At 50.2% G+C, this 21,827-nt stretch overlaps 1 protein-coding gene across 1 annotated transcript in view; it reads left to right on the top strand.

The window, feature by feature from the left end:
- The window catches only part of SYN3 (synapsin III), a 419,700-nt gene extending 401,776 nt beyond the window's left edge, over window positions 1-17,924 (top strand). The window contains exons 9-13 of the mRNA XM_047865448.1: window positions 721-823; window positions 5,191-5,325; window positions 6,155-6,242; window positions 12,358-12,649; window positions 15,842-17,924. Of these exons, the coding sequence (XP_047721404.1) occupies window positions 721-823; window positions 5,191-5,325; window positions 6,155-6,242; window positions 12,358-12,649; window positions 15,842-15,974 (751 nt within the window). The 3' untranslated portion in view covers window positions 15,975-17,924. The remainder of the gene's footprint in view (window positions 1-720; window positions 824-5,190; window positions 5,326-6,154; window positions 6,243-12,357; window positions 12,650-15,841) is intronic.
- The last annotated feature ends 3,903 nt before the right edge of the window (window positions 17,925-21,827 follow it).

The following is a 21,827-nucleotide window of genomic DNA, read 5'->3' as shown; positions in this document are numbered from 1 at the left end:
AAACTGGCCTTGCAGCCATCAAGTGGCTGGAAAGGGAACAAAAGCACTGGGTCCGGAGGGCCAGGCCCCAGCCGCGAGAGCAGCCTGCCAGGCTCCCCTGTCTGCCCACCCCAGGATCCAGGGAGAATGCACCCTTTGTCCCCCCTAGGCTCTCATCTAGCATGGTCGCTGGGGCTTGGAGGGCGGCCTGGGAGGGATTGCTGAGCCCTTCAAGCAGCGTTCCCAAGGGAAAAGGGCTGCAGGAGTAGCTGGGTGTCCAGGATGGCTCCGGATGGAGACCGGGTAAGCTCTCCACTACTGGGGAGCCAGCAAGGTCCTGGGGTGGGGGCGAGAGGCAGGTCTCTGAGACCTCCCCCACCCCTCATTCCTTCTTACCCTCATTCTTCCTCTCTCTTGCTTCCTGTCTCCCTTTGTATTCTCTCTCCCTTTCTCTGTCCATCTATGTCTCTGCTTTTTTTGTATACCCATTCTGTCTCTCCCACTGCCTCTCTGTCTCCCTCTGTGTCTCTGCCTTTGTCTCTCTTACTGCATCACTGTCTCTTGTTATTTCTGACCATCTCTCTCCATCTCTGAATGGATACATATGTGTCGCTGTCTGTACTGGGACCTGTTGGTCCATGTGTCTCTCTGTGTCTCCCTATCTGTCCCCGCCTCTCTCTCTCTGCTCCCTCTTCCTGCCCTCTCCCCCCACACTCACTGTCTGTCTGTCCATCCCTGCAGGTACAGGCTGTGGGTGGACAGCTGCTCAGAAATGTTTGGCGGCCTGGACATCTGTGCTGTCAAGGCCGTCCACAGCAAGGACGGCAGAGATTACATCATTGAGGTGAGGGATGTCCTCCTGGCCTGGTCCAGCTCCTGGGCCAGAGTGCCAGAGGGAAGGAATCCAAGTGTGGTCTCCAGCATGGTTGGCTGTGTCCCAGCTCATGGCCTGGGCACATGTGGCTCCAGAGGCTTCTCCCCCACCAGCCTCACACCCCTCCCCATCTCCACCTGCAATAGCGTTTAGAGTCTCTGTGCTCCGGACATGAAGTTTGACAACCCATGGGCCTCAGGGTAGGGAAAGAGCATTACCAAGAGTCAGCAAGACTGTGTCCCATTGGGTCTCTTAAACTCTCTATGTCCAAGCATATAAGAAGGACACACTCCCCTCATCACCATGCAGAGAGTCCATCATCTGTTCGCTCAACAAACATGTCCTTAGGGGCTCCCCAGGGCTAGGCATGGGTCTGGTTCTGGGGACAGAGCTGTGAACCAGACCGACATGCGGTGTCCAGGCTGGTGGGGAAGAAGGATGAGACACAAGCAGTAGAGGACGTTGGAAGTTAGGAAAGGGAACTCAGCCCTGCGGGGCTGTGAGTGAAGGAAAGACGTAGGGAAATGTCATTGTCAGAGAGAGGCTGGAGACCGGCTGCGGGTTCCAGAATCTGTCCCACAACCCCTGCCGCCCTCCAGGACTGTCACCTACCCACATACCTCTGACCCCATACTCTCCTTCACCTCCGACTTTCTGTCCATGCCTCCCCCAATCCACAATCCCCTCTCTCATGCAGGACCCTCCCTGCCCCATCCCTCCGGGTCCCACAGCCTCCCCCTTCACCCCACCTCCCTCCCCTGTCATGCCTCCCCCCCCCCCCCCCCCCCCCGACATAGCTGTGGCTCTCCACTGCTTTTCCCTGAAAATGCCCCTCTGGCCTCAGAGTTCTCCCTTCTCTCCCCAACTGCTCCCCAACATCTCCACATTCACACTCCCCACGGCCCCTTCTGAGGCTCCCTCTCCATGGCCTTCTCTTCAAACCACAGCAGATGGGCGGTGCTGACACAAGGCCAAGACACGTGAGGGAGAGCCCTGCGGCCACCCCCTCCCCGGGTTGTGGGCGGCTAATGGGAAGCACATGGCTGGGGTGACCACAGGAGCCAGCCAGTCCTCCGGGCCCACGTGCCTGCCACTCCCCTGGACCCGCAGCGCGGCAGGCCCAGGTGACCCCATGGGTGGGAGTCCCACTGTTTACTGCCGGCCGTGCCAGGAGGGCATCCGCACCGTGCCCAAGGAGTGGCCACCCTTGGAGGTGAAGGGGAGGGAGTTCAGGATGGACTCAGTCCCTCCACCCTCCCCAGAGAGGCCAGGAAGCTCCCAGGATGAGTTGCGTCTCTATTTGCAGGTTCCATCCTGCTCCGGAAAACAGCTCTTCTCAAGTCCAGGAACTGCTTTCCCTCCATAGCTGAAACTCCTCCGGTAGCCCCTTCCCAGAGGAGGCCTTGGAGGAGTCAGGAGCAGTACTGGTGTGCAGACTTGCTTCTGAGCCAGGCTGCATCCGGGAGGAACGAGTGCCCCGCCTCCCTGAGGGTGCCCTGGGAGCTTTGGACCAGGGGTGGACGAAGCGCCCCCCCACCCCAGCCTGAGAATTTGCATCTGTTGAGACCCTTCCTGTCGCTCCTGCCTCTGCATCAACTCACAGGGACCACCAGCCATGAACTCACGGTGGCACTCAGTCGTTCATCCATCCTCCGCTATGGAGCCTCTGTGCGGGGCGCGAGACCCCAAGCCAGGTGGTGGGGATAGAGCAACGAACATGGTAGCAGAGACCCTTCCTCCTAGAGCTTCCATCCAGGGAGGCGACAGCAATCGTGGAGGAAGGACTCCTTGACTCCCCTCCCCTCTCTCCTGTGAGCGTAGCCCCTTTTCTCCTGCATTCTCTCTGCCCCGAGAGCTCTTGCCTATCTTGAGTTTCCTCAACTTTTGTTCTTAGGAAACAAAAGTCTGTACTCGTGGGCCCAGGCTCCCTGCCTCCAGACATTCAGAGGGTCAGGGATGAAAGCCCTCTTACATTTTTTTTTTTTTTTAAGCAAAATTAGTGGGTTTGGACTTTAAAAAACAAGAAAACAACTTCTCACAATGTTCCAGGAGGAAAAAAAAAAAAAGATGACTTTTCAGATTGTTTTTTCTCTCAGAAACATTGCAGAGTTGTTTCCCTTGCTTTTGGGTTTACGGTGGGGTCAAGGGAGACGAGGAACTTTGCTACCACGGAGACAAAAGGTATTTTTCCCCAGTCGAGAAAAAAAAGGCAGAAGAGACCCAAAATACTGTTTGCTTCAGCCACCTCTGTGGTGAGAACGTGAAGTTTGTACTTCATGTTTTATGAAGATCCTCACAGTGAAACACTCGGGGGAAAGACCCTTGAACTTGTCCTCCATGGCCTGTCCAGGGAATGATATTGCTCACTGGAAAAATGTTTCCCTGGGGAGACCAGAGTGTCCACTTCCTTTGGCTTTGTCCACCATGGGGATTCCAAAATGCTCTGACCTCAGGTTGCTTGTGGCGGCTGTTTTCCACTGTAGGGAATGTAGGAAACAGAAACCAGAACAGAAAAGGGTGGGTGGGGTCAGGGGGAGAAAGGACAGGCCTGTGTACATTTAGACAAACTCCACAGTTAGAACTCAGTTCAGCCCACGTAGACCGAGAGGCTGTCTGTGTGCCGGGCACTGAGATCTGGGGTGCCAAGAACTCAGGCCCCAACCCACAAGGAGCTCAATTTGAGGACAGTTTTCAGGACTGTGCTAGAATCAACATACGCATCCTTGAGTTTGCTTTTCAGCTTCCCAACCACAGTGGGTACTTTACACACAGAGCCCTAAACGTCCCAGCCGGAAGCATCTTCACAGACCCCTCAGTTTACAGTTGAGGAAAACATGGGCCCACCGAGGAAAAGTGACCTGCCTAAGATCACACAGCAAGTCGGTAGTAGAACATAGGCTCGGACTCCAGGTTCCCATCCCGATTTTCACCCCAGAGAGCTATTTCAGTGCTCAGTGACAAAGGGAAGGACTGTGGCTTGTTAGTCCTGTGTCCTTGAACTTAGTACTCCTTTGACCCTCAGTTTCCTCATCATTGTGATGCAGATACTAATAGTACTTGCCTCCAAGAGCTACTCTGAGATTTGTATGAGATCCTCCACACCCGGTGCTTGGAACAGTGCCTGACACATAGTAAGTGCTTAATAAAACATAGTACTTATTAGTATACTTATCGTGATGAGCAGGACTTACTGCAAGGATCTTTCATCCCTCCACTGTAGTCTTTATTGAGGGCATATCTGTGGAACAGGACACAGGGCCCATCCCTGACCTCAGGGACTCACAGTCCGGTTGAGGAGACACAAGTAACCAGGAGATGTCAGCACTGTGGGTGAGCTCCCCACCGGGGCAGCCAAAGTGAGGACAGCGGGAGGACAGATGAGCAGCCGGTCAGAAGTTACTCAGAGAGAGGAAGGGCTTAGCTGCCCTTCGTTATTCCCTGAAGAATGAGAAGGACTTAAATAAAGAGTGAGAGAAGAGAATGATATACACAAGGACCTGGTCAGAAGAGAGAACCTGGTGAGTCCAGAGCTTGGGAAGTGGGGAAACAAATGCAGTGCATTTGGTGGGCGTGGGATGAGTGAACAGGCTAGATTCCTACAGTGGAGGAAGGGAGAGAGAGCCCACCTAGGCCTCACTCCCCTTCTAGACCTTCTACAGCTGCCCGTGCCCAGGGAATCACCTGGATGGTTGGCCTGTGTGACTTGGGCCAAGTCCCTTCCCATTGCTAGGCCTCGGTTTCCCCATCTGCAAAACAAAAGCAGGATGAGCAAATAGGATCTCTCAGGACCTCTCTCAATATAAGCACTTTGCTTCCTTTGAGAAGAAGGCCATTCCCTCCAGGCATACGTCCTCCCAGAGCCTCTGAAAACAGGCCTTTCCTCATTCCTCTTCTCTCTGAACCCTGGGTCAACTCCAGCCCATGTCATTTTTTGGTCATAATTGAGCCCCCACCTTCACTGCTTCCGGCCTTGTGAAAGCCTTGACCTTGGGCCAAAGTTCAGGAGGTCGGCCCCAAGCTTGGGCAGGAGCCAAGGTGGGAAAAGAGGGGGCGGAGACTGGCTCCCCAAAGAAAAGAGCAGAAAAGGTCAGCAAAGCCTTCCTGGCCCTTGGTCACATTTCTGTAGCCCAACAAATGTAGGCTGAATTGAACTGGATCCAGAGAGTCGATTTAGACTGAACTGCAGGGATCTGGGTGTCTCCACAGGAACCATTCCCAGCTGGAGGCACTGGGCTGGGTGTTTGCATGGACAACATCACCATCTAGTGGTCACTTCTGTCCTGAGCCGTGCCAGCCCTTCTGGGACGCACTGCCCCAAGCCTCCTTTCTCTCTGCAGGTGATGGACAGCTCAATGCCCTTGATTGGAGAGCACGTGGAAGAGGACAAACAGCTGATGGCCGACCTTGTGGTCTCCAAAATGAGCCAACTCCTGATACCAGGGGGCACAGTGCCCTCGCCCCTGAGGCCTTGGGTGAGGTTTCCGGGAGCGCAGGAGACATCATGGCCATGAGAAATGCTGGGCTCTCTGGGAATGGGGAGCCCCTGGATCCAAAGGAGATCCCCTAGAATGGAAGCACTCTGGGGAGAAAGGAATGGGGTGTGGATGGAGGCTGGGCTTGGACAGCTTGCACCCTGCCCCGGACAGGGGAGTTTGGGGGGCCTCTGAGGAGACCTTCCCCCATCCACCATCAGAGGGAGGAAAGCCTTGTCACAACCGCACTGGTGGGCAGAGATTATGGACATAAGAAGCCAGTTGTCCCTTCTGTGCCCTCATTCCTGGGCCTGCACAGGGAGCAGCGGGCGCGTGTGGGTGTGTGCGTGCACGCACGGGTGTGTATACACACGTGCCCTTTGTGTGTTCCCAGGGCCCCGGTCAATAGAGACTATTGTGTCTTCTGTTTCTCCGTGCCCCAACCTCGACAAGCTCCCTCGCTCATTCTCCAAAGAATTTGCTACTCTCTGCTTTCTGGAAAAGCAAATCTCAAAACCTGCTTTCCCCTACCCCCACCCCTCCCCCACAAAAACAAATCCATGATAATAGCTGTGGGAAGGATGGTTCTACCGGAGGGGGTTGCTGGCTGGGAAGGGGCATGGGGTAGCTGTCTCCACTGGAGGTTCTGTCCTGACTCGGGTGGTGGTTACACAGATGTATACACATGTAAAAATCCGCTATGCTGTGCACTTAAGAATTGTGCAAGTTTTACTCCAATAATAAAAAGATCTTTATAAATCCTGCCCTCCCACCCGGGAAGCAAATGCCTGCGGCAATCCCAACAGGCTTCTCTTCTCTCCTGCTCTAGGCTCCACAGATGAAACCAGCAAAATCGCCGGGGCCAGCCCAGCTGGGACCTCCACTTGGACAGCCCCAGCCACGCCCACCCACACAAGGTAAGCCCCATGACAAGTCAGCAAGAGAAATTATGTAGTGAGGATGTCCAAATGCACTGAGGGATCCATGTGTGGTTTCCAGAAGGTACTCTGGGAAAATCCATCCTAACCCTTTATCCACAGAGTATGTGTGCTCACTCTGTGTGCAGAATGAGTGAGAATGTGAGGTCTGTCACCCCAATAAGTCAGGAATGAAGAAGGGAAAGACAGGTGAAGTCACTGAGTGCCTCATAGGTGCCAGGCACTGTGCAAGGGACTTTCCCCTCTATTTTCCTTTTTTTTTCTTTTTTTTTCTCTTTTATCTCCCAATCACTCCCCAGTGAAAACCATCAGTCTTTCCTTTTTGCAGAGGTGGACATTGAGGCTTTGCCCAAGGAAGCACAACAAGAAAATGGAGGTTTACAAATATGGCCTTTCAGATCTTTGAACAAGCATCTGTTTCTTTTTTATAAAAAAAAAAATGTTTTAATGTTTATTTTTTGAGAGAAAGGGAGAGACAGAGTGTGAGCAAGGGAGGGGCAGAGAGAGAGAGAGAGACACACACAGAATCGGAAGCAGGCTCCAGGCGCTGAGCTGTCAGCACAGAGCCCAACGCAGGGCTCGAACCCACAAACCGTGAAATCATGGCCTGAGTCAAAGTTGGCCGCTCAACTGACTGAACCACCCAGGCGCCCTGCAGGTTTCTGTTTCTTAGCCATTAGTGGTACCTGGTTGTAGATTTATGAGCCACCAGCCAGAGTGAGAAAGAAAAACGGAATATTATATATAACTGTTTATTGAAATTATTCTTCCTCAAAAAATATTCCAGCATTACTGTCTAAATGTTGCCATTTATTAGAGAATGGGTGAACTATTGATGAGTTTATGAGAGGAAGCCGTGGCAATAACTGTGTCACAAAATGTCGTGACCTGGGCGTTCTCACCTGCGGGGCCCGGAGAGAAGACCTGCCCGCTGCCTCTCTTGCAGTCAGAACCTTCCAGACGCCAAACGCGTTCACTGCTCTAGCGCCAGCTTGGATCTCCGGGGCAGCTCTACAGCAAGAAGCCCCCCAGGCAGTTTCACAGCAATCTCTTTAAGAATCTGCTAGGAACCTACCAGAAGAAAAAGCTTTACTCTCACATTTTGTGGCCTTTCCAGTCGCTGTTACTAAAGTAACATATTCATTGTTTCTTAGAAAAATCGGCCTTGGGCATTAAATGGCTTCCTCTTCCACAGGTCTTAAAGCACCCCATCCATCCTTCCTGTGTCTGCTTCTCTTCCCAGAAAAGCAGAAGGTATTTAAGAAAAGGGAAATTGTGGGGCGCCTGGGTGGCACAGTCGGTTAAGCGTCCGACTTCAGCCAGGTCACGATCTCGCGGTCTGGGAGTTCGAGCCCCGCGTCGGGCTCTGGGCTGATGGCTCAGAGCCTGGAGCCTGTTTCCGATTCTGTGTCTCCCTCTCTCTCTGCCCCTCCCCCGTTCATGCTCTGTCTCTCTCTGTCCCAAAAATAAATAAACGTTGAAAAAAAAAAATTTAAAAAAAAGAAAAGGGAAATTGTGTAACTTACATAACCGTGTAAATGGACATGGGGTTTCTTCTCTAGGCAGATAAATGTGTTTTTGTTTTTAATGTTTATTTATTTTTGAGACAGAGTGTGAGCAGGGGACGGGCAGAGAGAGACAGGAGGGGGGGCGGGGAGCGGGGGGAGACACAGAATCAGAAGCAGGATTCAGGCTCGGAGCTGTCAGCACAGAGCCCGATGCTGGGCTTGAACTCACAAACTGCGAGACCATGACCTGAGCCGAAGTCAGACACTTAACCAACTGAGCCACCCAGGCGCCCCAACAAATGTGGTTTTGAATCCACCTCTACATCTCAGTACCTTTGCGGTCTTAGACAAGTTACATGCTTTCTCTGAGCCTTGGTTTCCCCAGTGATATAACAGCTCCCTCGTTTAGTTATGGGCAGCTGTCCAAGAGAATGTAGGTGAAGCACTTAGCAAGGTGTCTGGCACAAGGGAATGCTTAGTAGATGTTAGTTCTTACTACTAATAGTTTACTATTAATAACTGTGTGACTTTTACTGTTGAAAACTTACTATCAAAAACGTGTCTTATTAACAATTAAAATATACATACTGCTCTTAATGATCATTACCATTAACAATCCTTATAAGCAGCCCCAATGCCCTCCTGCCTGGCGATAATTCTATCATTATAAGTGTTCAAAAATGATTTATTCATCCCCCTGCCCGGCTCCTGGCTGTGCCTATGCCCTGCCCTCTCCTTTCCTGCTCTGCCCCAGGACTTACTTTTTAAAACACATTTGAACAGAGCACTTTTAAAACAGAGAGCTACTGTATTCTGGTTTCCTCTCCGGCCCAGAGTACAGACATGCTTGATAAAGAGATATTATTTTAAGGGACATGAGGCTAAACACACTATTAGTGAGTTGAAAAACAATCCATTTAAAGCCAATTAAGATAATTAAAGAAAACGCTCATTGGATTAACACTCAGATTAAAAATAACAAGGCTAGTTAATTAACTTGTTTTTGAACTCACCGTAAAAAGTGAACTTTTCTTTTAGTGAACCTCATAATTTTTTAGCACCAATCCTGTGCTTCAGCAAATACTTTCTCTGTATAAGTCAGTGGTTTTCTGTATGTGCTGAAATGAACAATACAAAGTTGTTTGCTTTGCCAAGAAGCTGAAAGAAATAAGTAGAGTGTCTCTTGAGGAATCCCAGGTGGATAATAGGGACTCAACAGAGAGTTAATAAATGAATGAACGAGGATCCAGATTTTCCAAGATATTACTGGCCCTGGGGTAGGAGAGAGGATGGGGAGAATTAAGATAAAAGTAGAAACCAGATGTTTTCTTTGACCTGAAGTGGAGTTATTTTTGTGTTTATTTATTTTTGAGAGAGAGAGAGAGAGAAGGAGGGAGGGGCAGAGAGAGAGAGGGAGACACAGTATCCGAAGCAGGCTCCAGGCTCTGGGCTGTCAGCACAGAGCCCGACGAGGGGCTTGAACCCACAAACCGTGAGATCATGACCTGAGGCGAAGTCGGATGCTTAACCGACTGAGCCACCCAGGCATCCCCCCCCCAAATTTTTTTTTTAATGTTCATTTATTTTTGAGAGAGAGAGAGAGACAGAGGGTGAGTCGGGGAGGGGCAGCGGAGGGGGGGCGGTACACAGAATCTGAAGCAGGCCCCAGGCTCTGAGCTGTCGGCACAGAGCCTGATGTGGGGCTCAAACTTACAGACTGTGAGATCATGACCTGAGCCAAAGCCGGACACCCAACTGACTGAGCCACCCAGGCACTCCTAACCTGACACAGGTTTCAAACATAAAAGAATAAGCCAGCATTTAGAAACCAGGAGGTTTTGCACAAATATTTCCATTCCCAGGTTCTCTAGATAGAGCAGAAGCTCTAGAAACAACATGCCTGTGTCCCTCCTCAGCAGCTGCCTGCTGACTTGCAGTCACTGGGCTCCCGTGAACGACAGGACTCCGCCATTCGCCTCCGGCCCTGCTCCTCCCTGTTGTCTCTTTCACAGGGCTGTAGCATCAAGTGCAATTTTCTTCAGCTTGCGCCTCTTTAGAGTTCCCTGAACTGTGTTTTTATCTCAAGGAAAAAATGTTAAAGCCATATGGTTTTTTGGACACCTGCCTGCTTCATTTATTTATGTACCTGCCTGGCCCTATAGGTGTTTGAGATCAATGGGTCCTCCAACCCACTGGGACATAGAGTGACAAAAGCGGCGAACAGCAGATCAAGGCCACGTGCAATCAGTTGCTAAATCGATACTTCAGTTCAATCCAACGTAGAAAGTGCCGCATCAGCCTCGCAAGAATGTTCACATGGGGCCGGATGTTCGGTGGCTGGTCCGAGGGCCTCGTTTTACAAGCCAGGGCCCAGGAAGCCAGAGAAAACTCAGTCAAGTTAACGCAAGACAGGAGTTAAGAACTGGGGCTCCGCGAGCCAGTATGGTGTAATGTGCCAGCTGCGATGATTGAGGGCAGAGGTCAGCGGAAGTCAAGTCCCCCCTTCCTCCTGCACCTGGCTCAGAGATGTCCTCCCCTGGAGGAGAGTGCCTTTTTTTCACTTGCACAAAGATGTGAAGACTCAGGGCCACCCTGCATGGCACGGTTTTGTGATTTTTGTTTGGGGTTTTTTTGTTTAAGGAAAAAAGAGAAAACGAAACAGAGCGTTTGAGTCAGAGAGATGTAGGTTTGAATCTTGGCTCGTCCCCTTACTGGAAGTGACACCTTGAGCAAGTCACAGCGTATCTGGGACTCAAGTGGGGATGATGATAATGCCTAACCCACAGCACTACTGTGAGGAGGCCGAGCCCAAGGCCGGGGACTCAGGTGTGCTCAGTAAGACTTGTAGAAATCAGCATGAGCAAAGGGCCACAGACACAGGCTCCAGCCCCTCTGAACTCCCAGTCTCCTAACCTGTCCACAGTGATCTCAACAAGCACAGCAGGGAGAGCCACGGGGTACCCCGTTCTCCCAGGAGCAGGTCCCAGTCTGTTTTGGCAAAATGCAATTCACAGCAGCCCTGACGCTCAGGCTTCGCAGATGAGGAGAGAGCGCCTTGCTTGCTTGGAGCCTTGGAACCCTGCTTGAAGTCATTTCTGGGCGGCTAAAATGTCCCCAAGCCTGTGATGCCCCTTTGCTTGTAGGTGGAAGTCTCCATGCTCTGTGCGGTGAGAGGGAAAAGCCAAGACCCCTGTGAGCTCTTTGCAGCTACTCTTTTCTCGTTAGGAGAACTTGAGGAGGCTCAGTTTCCAGCTCTATGTGACAAGAAGGATGGTATCTTCCCTACCAGCCTCTCTCTAGATCAAATGACATATTGCCTTTGAAAGTTCTTAGAAAAGTTTAAAGAGCTATCAAAAGGGAAGGGGTAATCTATTGTTTCAAGAGTAATGCATCTTCAGTGTGGAAAACATCCGTGAGCAAAAGAAAGAGAATTAACCCCACCACTTTTGTAATCATTCAGCACTGACTTATTACTCAAAGCGTGGTGAACAGAAGCATCACCTGGGAACTTGCTAGAAATGCAGAATCCCAGACCCCACCTGGAGCAGTCTGCCTGGGTCGCCATAACAAAATGCCACAGAGTGGCTTCATCAAAAGACATTTATCTTCTCGCAGTTCTGGAGGCTAGAGGTCTAAGATCAAGGCGCCAGCAGGGTTGAAAGTTCTCTCCATAGCTTGCAGACAATGCTTTCTCACTGTCTTCCCATGGCCTTTCCTCTGTGTGGCCCCTGGGGTCTCTGTCTCTTCTTCTAAGGACACAGGTCCTATTGGGTGAGGGCCCCACCCTTATGACCTCATTTAACAATAGTTAGTTCCCGTAGGGCCCTGTCTCCAAATACTGTCACGTTGAGGATGAGGACTTCAAAATATGAATGTGGCGGGGGGGGGGGGGGATGTGGGGGTACACAATGCAGTCCACAACACTCTCCCGGACCTACTGTATCCTAATCTTTATTTTAACAAGATCCCCCCAGTGATTCATGTGCACGTTAAAGTTAGAGACACACGGTTTGAGTGGACAACTTTCCAGTCTTTATTTTTTTTATTAATTTTTTAACGTTTTTATTCATTTTTGAGAGACAGAGTGCTAGCAGGGGAGGGGCAGAGAGAGAGGGAGACACAGAATCTGAAGCAGGCTCCAGGCTCTGAGCTGACAGCAGACAGCCTGATTCAGGTCTCGAACCCACGAATCATGAGATCATGACCTGAGCCGAAGTCAGATGCTTAACCAACTGAGCCACCCAGGCACCCCTCCAGTCTTTATTTTTTACATAGCTATATACATATGTGCTAAAATGGAATAAAACCGTATGTTGTTTTGTAAACTGCCTTTTCTGTTTAGCAGTATGTATTTAGCATATATTATCAACACTGTTCTATATCATTTAATATATGATAGCCACAGGGTATTCCATTACATGGATGTATCTTAATGTTCCTGATCAGTTCTCTGATTGGGCACTTACACTGTTTTCAGTTTTTCGCTGTTATAAAAAAAACTGCAGTGAACATCCTCGAAGCAATATTTGTGCACAGCCATATTTATCTTAAGAAAAACTTGAACATAATCATTTTTCTCCCTGTAGGGGGCCCTCGCCAAACTCAGTCTCCTCAGCCCCCACGAACCGGGAGCCCCTCCCAACAGAGGCTCTCCCCGCAAGGCCAGCAACCCCTCAGCTCCCCGTCGGGGTCTCCACAGCAGCAGAGATCGCCAGGCTCACCACAGCTGTCCCGGGCATCCAGCGGGAGTTCTCCAAACCAGGCCGCCAAGCCAGGCGCCCCCCTCGCCTCACAGCCCCGGCCCCCCGTTCAGGGCCGCAGTGCCTCCCAACAGGGGGAAGACTCCAAGAAGCCAGCACCACCCCACCCTCATCTCAAGTAGGTGCTCTGGGATCCGGCAGGGTAGAGGGTGGGGTAGGGCTGCGGGCAGAGCTGGGCTGACTCAGGGGCTCAGAGACTAAGGAAGACCCACTGAGGCCTCACCCAGACTCTCAGTGGGTCGGAGGATGGAACTTGGATGGCAGGCAGGGCCCAGGAGGTCAGAGTACAGCTTGGTTCCCACCATGACCCTCCAGATACATACTCATCAGTTATCTCTTGCCACATAATAAACCTCCCCCAAAACCGCAGCTTAAGCAAACGACCATTTTCTTCGCTCGTAATTTTTGGTCCAGCAATTTATTCTGAGTCTGGATCAGCTGGGAGATTCTCCTGCTGGTCTCTCCTGTGGAGTTGCCAGGTAAAATACAGGAGGCACAGTGAGATTTGCATTTCAGATAAGCAATGAATAATTTTGAGTATAAGTATACCCTCAAATATAGCATGGGAGATACTTATACTGGAAAAAGGATTTGTTTTTCAACTGAAATTCAGATTTAACTAGGTATCCTGGACTTTTATTTACTAAATCCAGCAACACTACCCTCCTGGGATCATTCAAGTGGCTTCAGTTATCTGGCATCTTAACTGGGGCTGGATGGTCCAAGATGGCCTTCCTTACCACACATCTGCTGTCAGCGGGGCCTGTCTCTCCATGGGCCACCAGCTCCGGCAGGCTGAACCCAACTTCCTCGCATGGTAGAATCCCATCCCAGAAGAGCAAAAGTAGAAGCCTCAAAGGCCTGGGCCCAGCTTTGAAGCCACACAATGTCATTTTTTTTTTTTTAATTTTTTTTTTTCAACGTTAATTTATTTTTGGGACAGAGAGAGACAGAGCATGAACGGGGGAGGGGCAGAGAGAGAGGGAGACACAGAATCGGAAACAGGCTCCAGGCTCTGAGCCATCAGCCCAGAGCCGGACGCGGGGCTCGAACTCACGGACCGCGAGATCGTGACCTGGCTGAAGTCGGACGCTTAACCGACTGCGCCACCCAGGCACCCCCACACAATGTCATTTATCCCATCATGTGTTTTGGGTCAAAGCAACCTATGTGGCCATATAGACTCTTGGTAAGAGGGCCTCCAAAGCACATTGCAAAAGGCTAGACCCCAGGAGGAACCACTGCCGTCACGTCATGTCTGTAAACGACATATCACGACACACACCCGTCCCCTTCCCTCTGAAGCCCATCTCTCGATTTGAGGTCAGAGAGTCCCAGCTGTGTTTTCTTGGGAAAGCCCCTCCCTTCCTTCACCGCCAAGCACTAACGTGCAAAAACAGAGCCTCGCTCCTAGCACCCACTGTCCGCTTACCACCTGCCAAGCACTTCACTTGGTTGGGGTTTTTTAATTCTCACAAGCATAGGGGTTAGTAACTATTACTGTCCACATTTTACAAACGAGGAGGAGATGAATTGCCGAAGCTCCACTGTTGGTGAGTAGAAGAGCTGGAATTGAACACAGGGCACTCAGCCCACGGATCGGGCTAACCAGGATGCGTCTGAATGGGTGATGCATTCACACGGTTCAAAGATCTACACGACATCAAAGGTACACAGTGAAAAACCTTCCTCCCATCTCATTCCCGGCCAGTGCTTTCCGGCCCCCTGCTCCCCAGGGGTGACCACATTTGTTAGTTCCTTGTGTATTCCTCATGCAAGTACAAAAATGTATGTTGCTTCCCTCCCCCACTTTTTACAAACGGCAGTACTTACTATCCACACCATTCTCCTTGCTTTTTACATTTAACAGTAAATCCTAAAGCTCATCCACTGTGTCCATTGACGTTTTCCCCTTTTCACAGCTGTATCGTATGCCACTGTATAGTCATACTGTGATCGAACCCACCACAAAGAGAAATTTGGTTGGCTCTTACAGAGAAGCCGGCGGCAAACAACCCTGAACACACACTGTCATGTGTATAGGCTCAGCTGTGGAGAAAGTACCAGCGATGATATTGTAGGATCAAAGGATGAATGCATTTTCCATTTGATAGATATTAGCAAGTGTCCCTCCAGGCAATATGGCATCGTGGTTGACAGCACAGACTCGAGTCAGACTGCCTGGGTTCCAATCCCAGCTCTACCACTTAAAAGCTGCATGACCTCAAAAGCATTACACAACTTCTCTGTGCTTCTACCTGTATGGTGATGGCAAGACCCATGTGTGGATCTCTTAAGCTTGGGGCCTATGTGTATCATCTCTTCCTGTGTCTGTCACCTCCACTAGAATGTGAGCCTCCTGAGGGCAAGGCCCGAATCACATCCCTCTCCACAGCCCTGTCACCTAGCACTAGGTTGGCACAAAGGTTCAAACAGTGGACACCTTGAGAATCCCAAAGCAGGCCAGAGGCTGCAGCAAAGGCTTCACGGGAAAGGCAGGAAGTGAAGCCCAGAGTGACAGAGAAGAGGCCTGAGGATGGGCTAGACCAGCCCTCCGTTTTTAATAAAAATTTTTTTAATGTTTATTTTTGACAGAGAGAGAGAGAGAGAGCATGAGCAGGGGAGGGGCAGAGAGAGGGAGGGAGACACAGAATCTGAAGCAGGTTCCAGGCTCCGAGCTGTCAGCACAGAGCCCGGCGTGGGGCTCAAGCCCACAGACCGTGAGATCATGACCTGAGCCAAAGTCGGACGCTCAACCGACTGAGCCACCCAGGCGCCCCAAGACCAGCCCTCCTTTTTACCGATGAGGTGAAAGAGGCCCTGAGCAGTGCGCCACCTGCTGAGGCCAGAGGGGTCAGATGGCAGGGCGGGGTCCAGAACACGGGCCTCCTGATTCCCAAACTCGTGCCAGAAAGTACAGGAGGAGCAGCCACCACCCGATGCTGATACAGCACTTTACGGTCGGCCCCACAGGTTTGTGCGCGGAGGCATGAGAGTGGTCAAGCTGCTGTCTAGTAACACCTGCCAGCGAGCAGCCCAGCTTGCTGGAACGAATGTGATCCTCGGGCACTCCCCTGCTACTCACTGAGAGCCCCAATTTCTGTACCTAAAATTGGAGGATACTGATAACCACCTGGCAGGTTAAAGAATGTGTGTGATGCACTCAGCATCATGTAAGTGTTGGGATGCCAGGTTTCCGGTCATCCTATCATCGTGATGACTGGGCTCACCCAGCTTGGCTTCCTGGCAAGCCCTGTGACTCATTTCCCAGGCCTTGTCACCCCCAACCCCCTTTGCCTTTCTGTTTCAGCAAATCCCAGTCCCTGACTACCAGCCTCAGTACATCTGACACCTCTCAGCGCGGGACCCCAAGTGAAGACGAGGCCAAGGCCGAAACCATCCGCAACCTGAGGAAGTCCTTTGCCAGCCTGTTCTCTGACTAACCTTGTCCGGGCTGGGACAGGGGAGTGCTGTTACACTCTCCCTTTTCCTGCCTCTCTTCCTTCTCGGCCTTGGTTCCCGATGGGAACAGAATGGAGGGCCTGAGAATATACTCTCTAAATGCCTTTGATCCAGGAACTGAGTATCTATATGTGTTCCCACCTCCCTTGACCATGACATTTCAGCATCATCGTCCGATGGTGGGCCTTTGAGAGCCTCCGGGTTCATCAAATCAGGCCCTAACGGCATCACATCACCCTGCCCACCCAGATGCTTGCTCCCCTGCCTCAGATAACCAAGTGAAATGTCTGTGTGTGGCTAGTTTTCACATTTCTTGTTAGTGTTTTGCTCGCCTTCAGGTGAAGGTCCCCTCCAGGCCTTGCCTCACCTCCATCAAATGCAGACACTATAGTCGGACCTCAGCAACATAGGAGGCAATAATCTTTTGACCATGTTTTGCAAACAAAAGGAGAAAAGCCCAGCCAGGGGAACATACTACCTACCCATGCTAGCTCCATCCAGGCTCAATCACCCCTCAGACCAGAAAGGCAAAGGTCCATCACATGTGGCTCCCGGTGGGATCTTAAGAACAGTGGAATGAAATCAGATCCTGTGTAACAAGTGGGGCCTTTCAGAACTCAACAGAAATGGAGAAGAAATCCTGAAGTGCTGCTCACCCCCAGATTGGACAGCCAAGAGCAGACGACAGTTCTACGAATCATCCCTAGTTCCCAAAAGAAGATGCCCTCAACTTCCCAAGGAAGGAGTCAGGTCAGGGTTCCTCCACCCATTCTGCGTTACACCACCAAGAACTCCCCGAATTCCCGCCAGAAATGTTCCCTCCTCAAGGACATATGAGGAACCGGAGAGAATCAGGAGATCAATAACACAGGCTGAGAAAGCGAAGTGGTAACTTCCAGGTTGGCATTTCACCAACGGTTTACAGCAAGGCTTTGGTAGGTGACTCAGGTACGAAAGGGTCCCATGGTCAAACATGTTTAGGAAATACTTTGTATTTCTTGTTTTGAGATGGGTAGTACACATTACGTGTCAAAGGCTCTTGGAATTCCTGCAGTGAAGAAACGAGATTGAACCTTGCTTAAGCCAAGCTTACTTCACAGAACAAGTGGGCTACAGGGCTGGGCAATGCCGTGACTCCCTTTCCAAAGCTTTTTCCCTACATCGGACTGCTTCCCATGACCAGATGGGGTGCAGGGCTGCCCCCAAATCACCACATGCCCGGTGCTAGAAACATTGTAGGTGCCAGAACCAGCTTCCTGGTCCCAAAAAGAGCCCAGGACGTTTGAACGTAGCCACCACACTCCCCTTACAGCCTACATTGTGACTTGAGACATGTCTCTCCCTCCCTGGTCACAGAGAAGGAGAGAGGGAGGTAACAATGAACGTGTCCGTGGCGTGGAGCTGCATTCTGAATAAAGGAGCAGGGACAACTTATAGGGCAAGGTGTGACATCATGGAGGCGTGTTTGGGGAGATCAAGAGCATAGAAAACACCTAAGGCAGCCACTGCTCTTGTACATTGGAGATTAAGGTCGGAAAAAGTCAAGGTCACCTTATTCTCACATAGTAATAAAACAACTGGAAACACACAACAGAGTGGTCATAGGCTGGACAAAGTTTCTCAAAGCGTGGGCACAGCTAGCTTCAATTCAGAGCAAAGGAGGCAGAATTCTGGTCATAAGGCCCAGACCCTTGTCTTTGTCAGTCTCCCCAAGTATTTTGCATGCAAATTGAAGTTAGACCAGCAGCCCTGAGCTGAGCTCAGTGGGAAGGCCCCCTGCATGAGATCAGTATTGGTATGGGCTCTTTACAGCCAGGCACCCACTCCTTCGCTGAGCAAAAATTCGTGGTTCCAACAGTGACTGCGCAGCTTACATTTTCCCACTTTCTTATATTCTGTCCCTTGTCCCTAAAAACTTCTCAACATTCAAGCTGTAACTCCCAGATGCTCCCACTACAGTAGCACAAGATTTTTTTTTTTTTTAATCAGACCAGGCATCCTGATATTTATAACTGTGCACACATGTGATCCATGACAGAACACTAGTTTATAACCGGCACATTTGAGTCAATTTCCCCACTGGCCTGAGTATGAATGTAGAGAACAGGAATGGTCTTGCAGAGACCATAGACCCCCAAAATGGACTGTTGCCACACATAGGCTAACACATGTTCCTTCCAAACAACCTTTAATAGCTGTGACATTTTTGAATGGGAAAGGGCAAAAAGAAGGGAGTAAAGGAGTCACTCTATAGAGATTCTGACAGGTGGTTTGGTTTTTGCTTTGTTGCACAACTTTGACCCAAAGAAAGGCTGGCATTTTCCCTCCAGGCTGACTTGGTGAGGCTGAACCATGGGTGCCAAGGGTGTAGCACAATGAACGGGGATTTAAGGATGCAGCTTCAGGGGACACTGCCACCAGCCAGAGAAAATAACTCGGTCCAGGTCTTCCCCCTCTCACCATGGCAAGATGGTGCTGTAGTTTAATTAGGTGTGAAGTCAGCTTTCCAGGGACACTGAATATGCATATCCTCGCTCTTCCATGGCCTGTGTTCTCTCCATCGTTACTGCACTCCTTCCTGACGTTCAGTCCCTGCTGGTGGGGTAGAGAGGAAGGGCCTTCACTCACATGGTAACAAATACAGTGGCACAGCCCAGGAGCCTAAACACCAGCCACCCTCTGAAGTTTTCATCGGAGTCTGCAGTGGAAGGAGTTCACGGGGAAGGCAAGCCGGCGTGGGTACCTCATGAATTTGCTACGTGAGTCAAGCACAGGGCACATTCCTTGGCACACAGGTGTTCAGGACATGTTTTACGTTGGCCTTCCTAGAAAACTAGGAAACTAATGAAATGTACACAAAGTGTTCAGGCTGGAGAAAAGGGCTGTCTTTACAAGAGTGTCAGTGTGAGGAAGTCACTTGCCCAGGAACAGAAGTGAACCCATATAATAGTAAAATGAGATAAACTGAAGAAAATCTACGGGGTTTTTTTGTTTTGTTTTGTTTTTTTAAGCCTCAGAAAGAGGTCTCGGATTCTAAATTGAGTGTGAAAAGGAACGGAGGTGAGCAGAATCGGGGGCCATGAGGCATCCCCTGTAGTGCACTTGACCATGGAGGTGGGGGGCCTCAGGGCCACCACGGCTGGGAGCCAAACATCAGCCTCAGTCAGAAGAGGCTGTGGCGTGCAGGCCAGGACGATGCCAAGGCTTGTACAGCAAAGACCCAGGGCCGAGGAGCCCCTTCCAGACACGGCGCACAGCACACACCAGAGCTTCACAAACAGCCCTGGCCCGCAGATACACCGCCTCCTTTCGGAACCCGGCCCCTCCCAGGTCTGGGGAGCAGACAGCTGGTGTTGTATTCAGCTACATAAAGCAGGTCAGTGGTTCGTTCTGCTTTCAGTGCTTAGCGCTGGTGAAAGGTCAGAGTCGGGGTTTAGGCCGGTTAAGTCAGCCTGGCAGATCCAAGCAGTGGCTGAATTATATGGAGGAGTAGCTCAGGGCCTAAGAGCACTTTTCTCATATCGCATGTTTTTCTTTATCCTGGAGAGCACGCCGGCTGGTTACTAACTGTACTGACAGATGTCAAAAGCTATCCCCGACTCCCACACAGTCACTGATAAAATTCAGACTTTGAGTCTAGTATTAAGACTCTAAGAGAAGGCAGCCACTTGGGGTTTGGTTGGAGACAAATTGGAAGTTTGGGCAACAAGCAAGTCAGATCGGTCCATTAACCAAACACAATGCATAAAGGGCACAGAGCCTCCCTTGTGTTTCCGCAGACAGAATATGCAGCCCAGCTAGATGAGACTGGGACTCTTAGATGCTGGGTTCAGAGCTCTCTCTCTTTCTCGACTGGCCCCGGCTGAGAGAAAGATGAAAATGGCTGGGACATGGTTCTTGAAGTCAGGGGGGTGTCCCTCGAAGGGAAGACCAATCAAAAACTGAATGCTCCTTCTACAGTGCGTGTGCGTGAATCTTTTAAAATCCCTTTTGTTTCCCATCATTTGTGTTTTGATTGGTCCTCCTGCTTGTAATTTCCGTTTCCAAACTCCTATAGTTGAAGTATTTGCTGTCTACGGTCTTTATGGAGTCTAGGGCAGAAGCAAGTTGGCTCTTGGCAGCTACTGCCCAGGGAAGGAGGAAAGCCGACCTTGGCCCCGGGCCCCCAGCACAGGGAGCAGAGGGAGGAGTGTCCAGCTCCATCAGAATAAGAATTACAGAGATACGGGGCTAAGCAGTGATCGCAGGAACTGGAGCACCAAGCCAGACAGAGAGAGGACAGAATGCAACTGCCTTTACATGAGGAATCCCAAAACCTTACACTGGAAGGAGAGGATACCTCCCATGATTTGATGTCCAGCCTTGCCAAACCATAGCTTTCACTTATAAAGAGAAGGGAGAGAAAAAGGGCAAGCTCCCATTAATAAAAATAACTAAAGGGAAAAACACGGGGCCACAGAAAGCCGTTAAGGCTACAAGCCAATGGAGAACCGCATCTTCCCAAAACGCTTACCACGGCGCTCTCAACAAGCTTGCCTCCACAACATTCTCAGCGATGGTCACATAGTCGCGCGGGGGACGTGCTGCCGCCAAACCATGACTTCATGCTCGTGACGCACCAGCAATATATAAAGCTCCACAGTCTCAGCCTAATGAAGAGGATGTAGGCTTTTACAAGCTTCTAACCATAACTTTAGGTGTCCAAGAGGAAAAGCTTTGAGGCTGTTTTAAGAATTTAGAACAAACTGCTGGAGGATTTAGGCGTGTGGCACACACTCTCAATTAAGAGATGTGTCACACTGGCCAGGAAGTCCCAGGTGAGGTGTCAGAAAGGAGCACCCACATCCATGGGACACCAGCAGTTCCCAGACCTCTCGAGAACCATTCAAAAAGGACACTTGGCAGACTCATTGTTTTACAGGATTTGGTGCTTCTGGTCATCACTACATCCTCCCACCGCACACATACCCACACAGTGCAAACCTAACAGCACAGATGGCCACGGAGGGATGTAGAAGTAGAGAAGGGTGGACTTGGGCCCACCGAAGCTTCAGGTGATTCTTTCAGCCCAGACCCAGTTAAAGCCACACAGCATCTAGTGGACACTGTTTAAAAAGCTGTCCTACGGCTCAGACATTACAAAATACCACAGAAAGAAATGTCAAAGCCCCAATCCTTTGCCTATACACAGTAAGCTACTAAGGGTGACATGGCCTCTAGAAAATCCTAGTACTGACTGAATTTTCTTCACTGTGATGGAAATAAAGACTATATGTGTAGCAAAAAATACCTTCACGTGTATGTAGGACTCAAAATATTCTTGCAGCATATAACATTCCAAGCCATTTCCTTATATGCAAAACAGATTTTTTAAAAAGGAGGAAGACATCGGCAATATTCCTAAATATTGTCTGCAGATATAATAGTGTTTTATTCCTGGGTTGCGATTCAGATTTTTATTTGTCACGATAGCATGTTTCTATACTGTATGATAAGACATTTGTGTTTGGCCTTTTTCTTGTATGAAGAATAAATCTTGAATTTTGTGTATTTTAAATCTTAAAAGCAAAATGTTCTTCCAATAGAGTAGTTAAGAGGCGACTTTGAAGAACAAGTACTTGACCAGCACTCAAAGCAGGAAAACTTTGTTGAAAGAGGTCATCTATTTAGATTACAAATTAGGTACCAAGCGTTGCAAACACAAGGAAAAAAAATCGTAACTCCACTCCAGAAGCAGCCAGAAACAAGAGTCCCCATAACCCCACAGTTGTCCAAAAATGCTGCTTCAGAGCCCAGAAGTTTCATCACAGAGCCCAGGAAAGAGCTGCAGAGAA

Source organism: Prionailurus viverrinus, chromosome B4 (assembly GCF_022837055.1).
Source record: "Prionailurus viverrinus isolate Anna chromosome B4, UM_Priviv_1.0, whole genome shotgun sequence".
In the NCBI taxonomy this organism is placed as follows: domain Eukaryota; kingdom Metazoa; phylum Chordata; class Mammalia; order Carnivora; family Felidae; genus Prionailurus; species Prionailurus viverrinus.
This window is presented reverse-complemented; position numbering and strand designations above follow the sequence as displayed.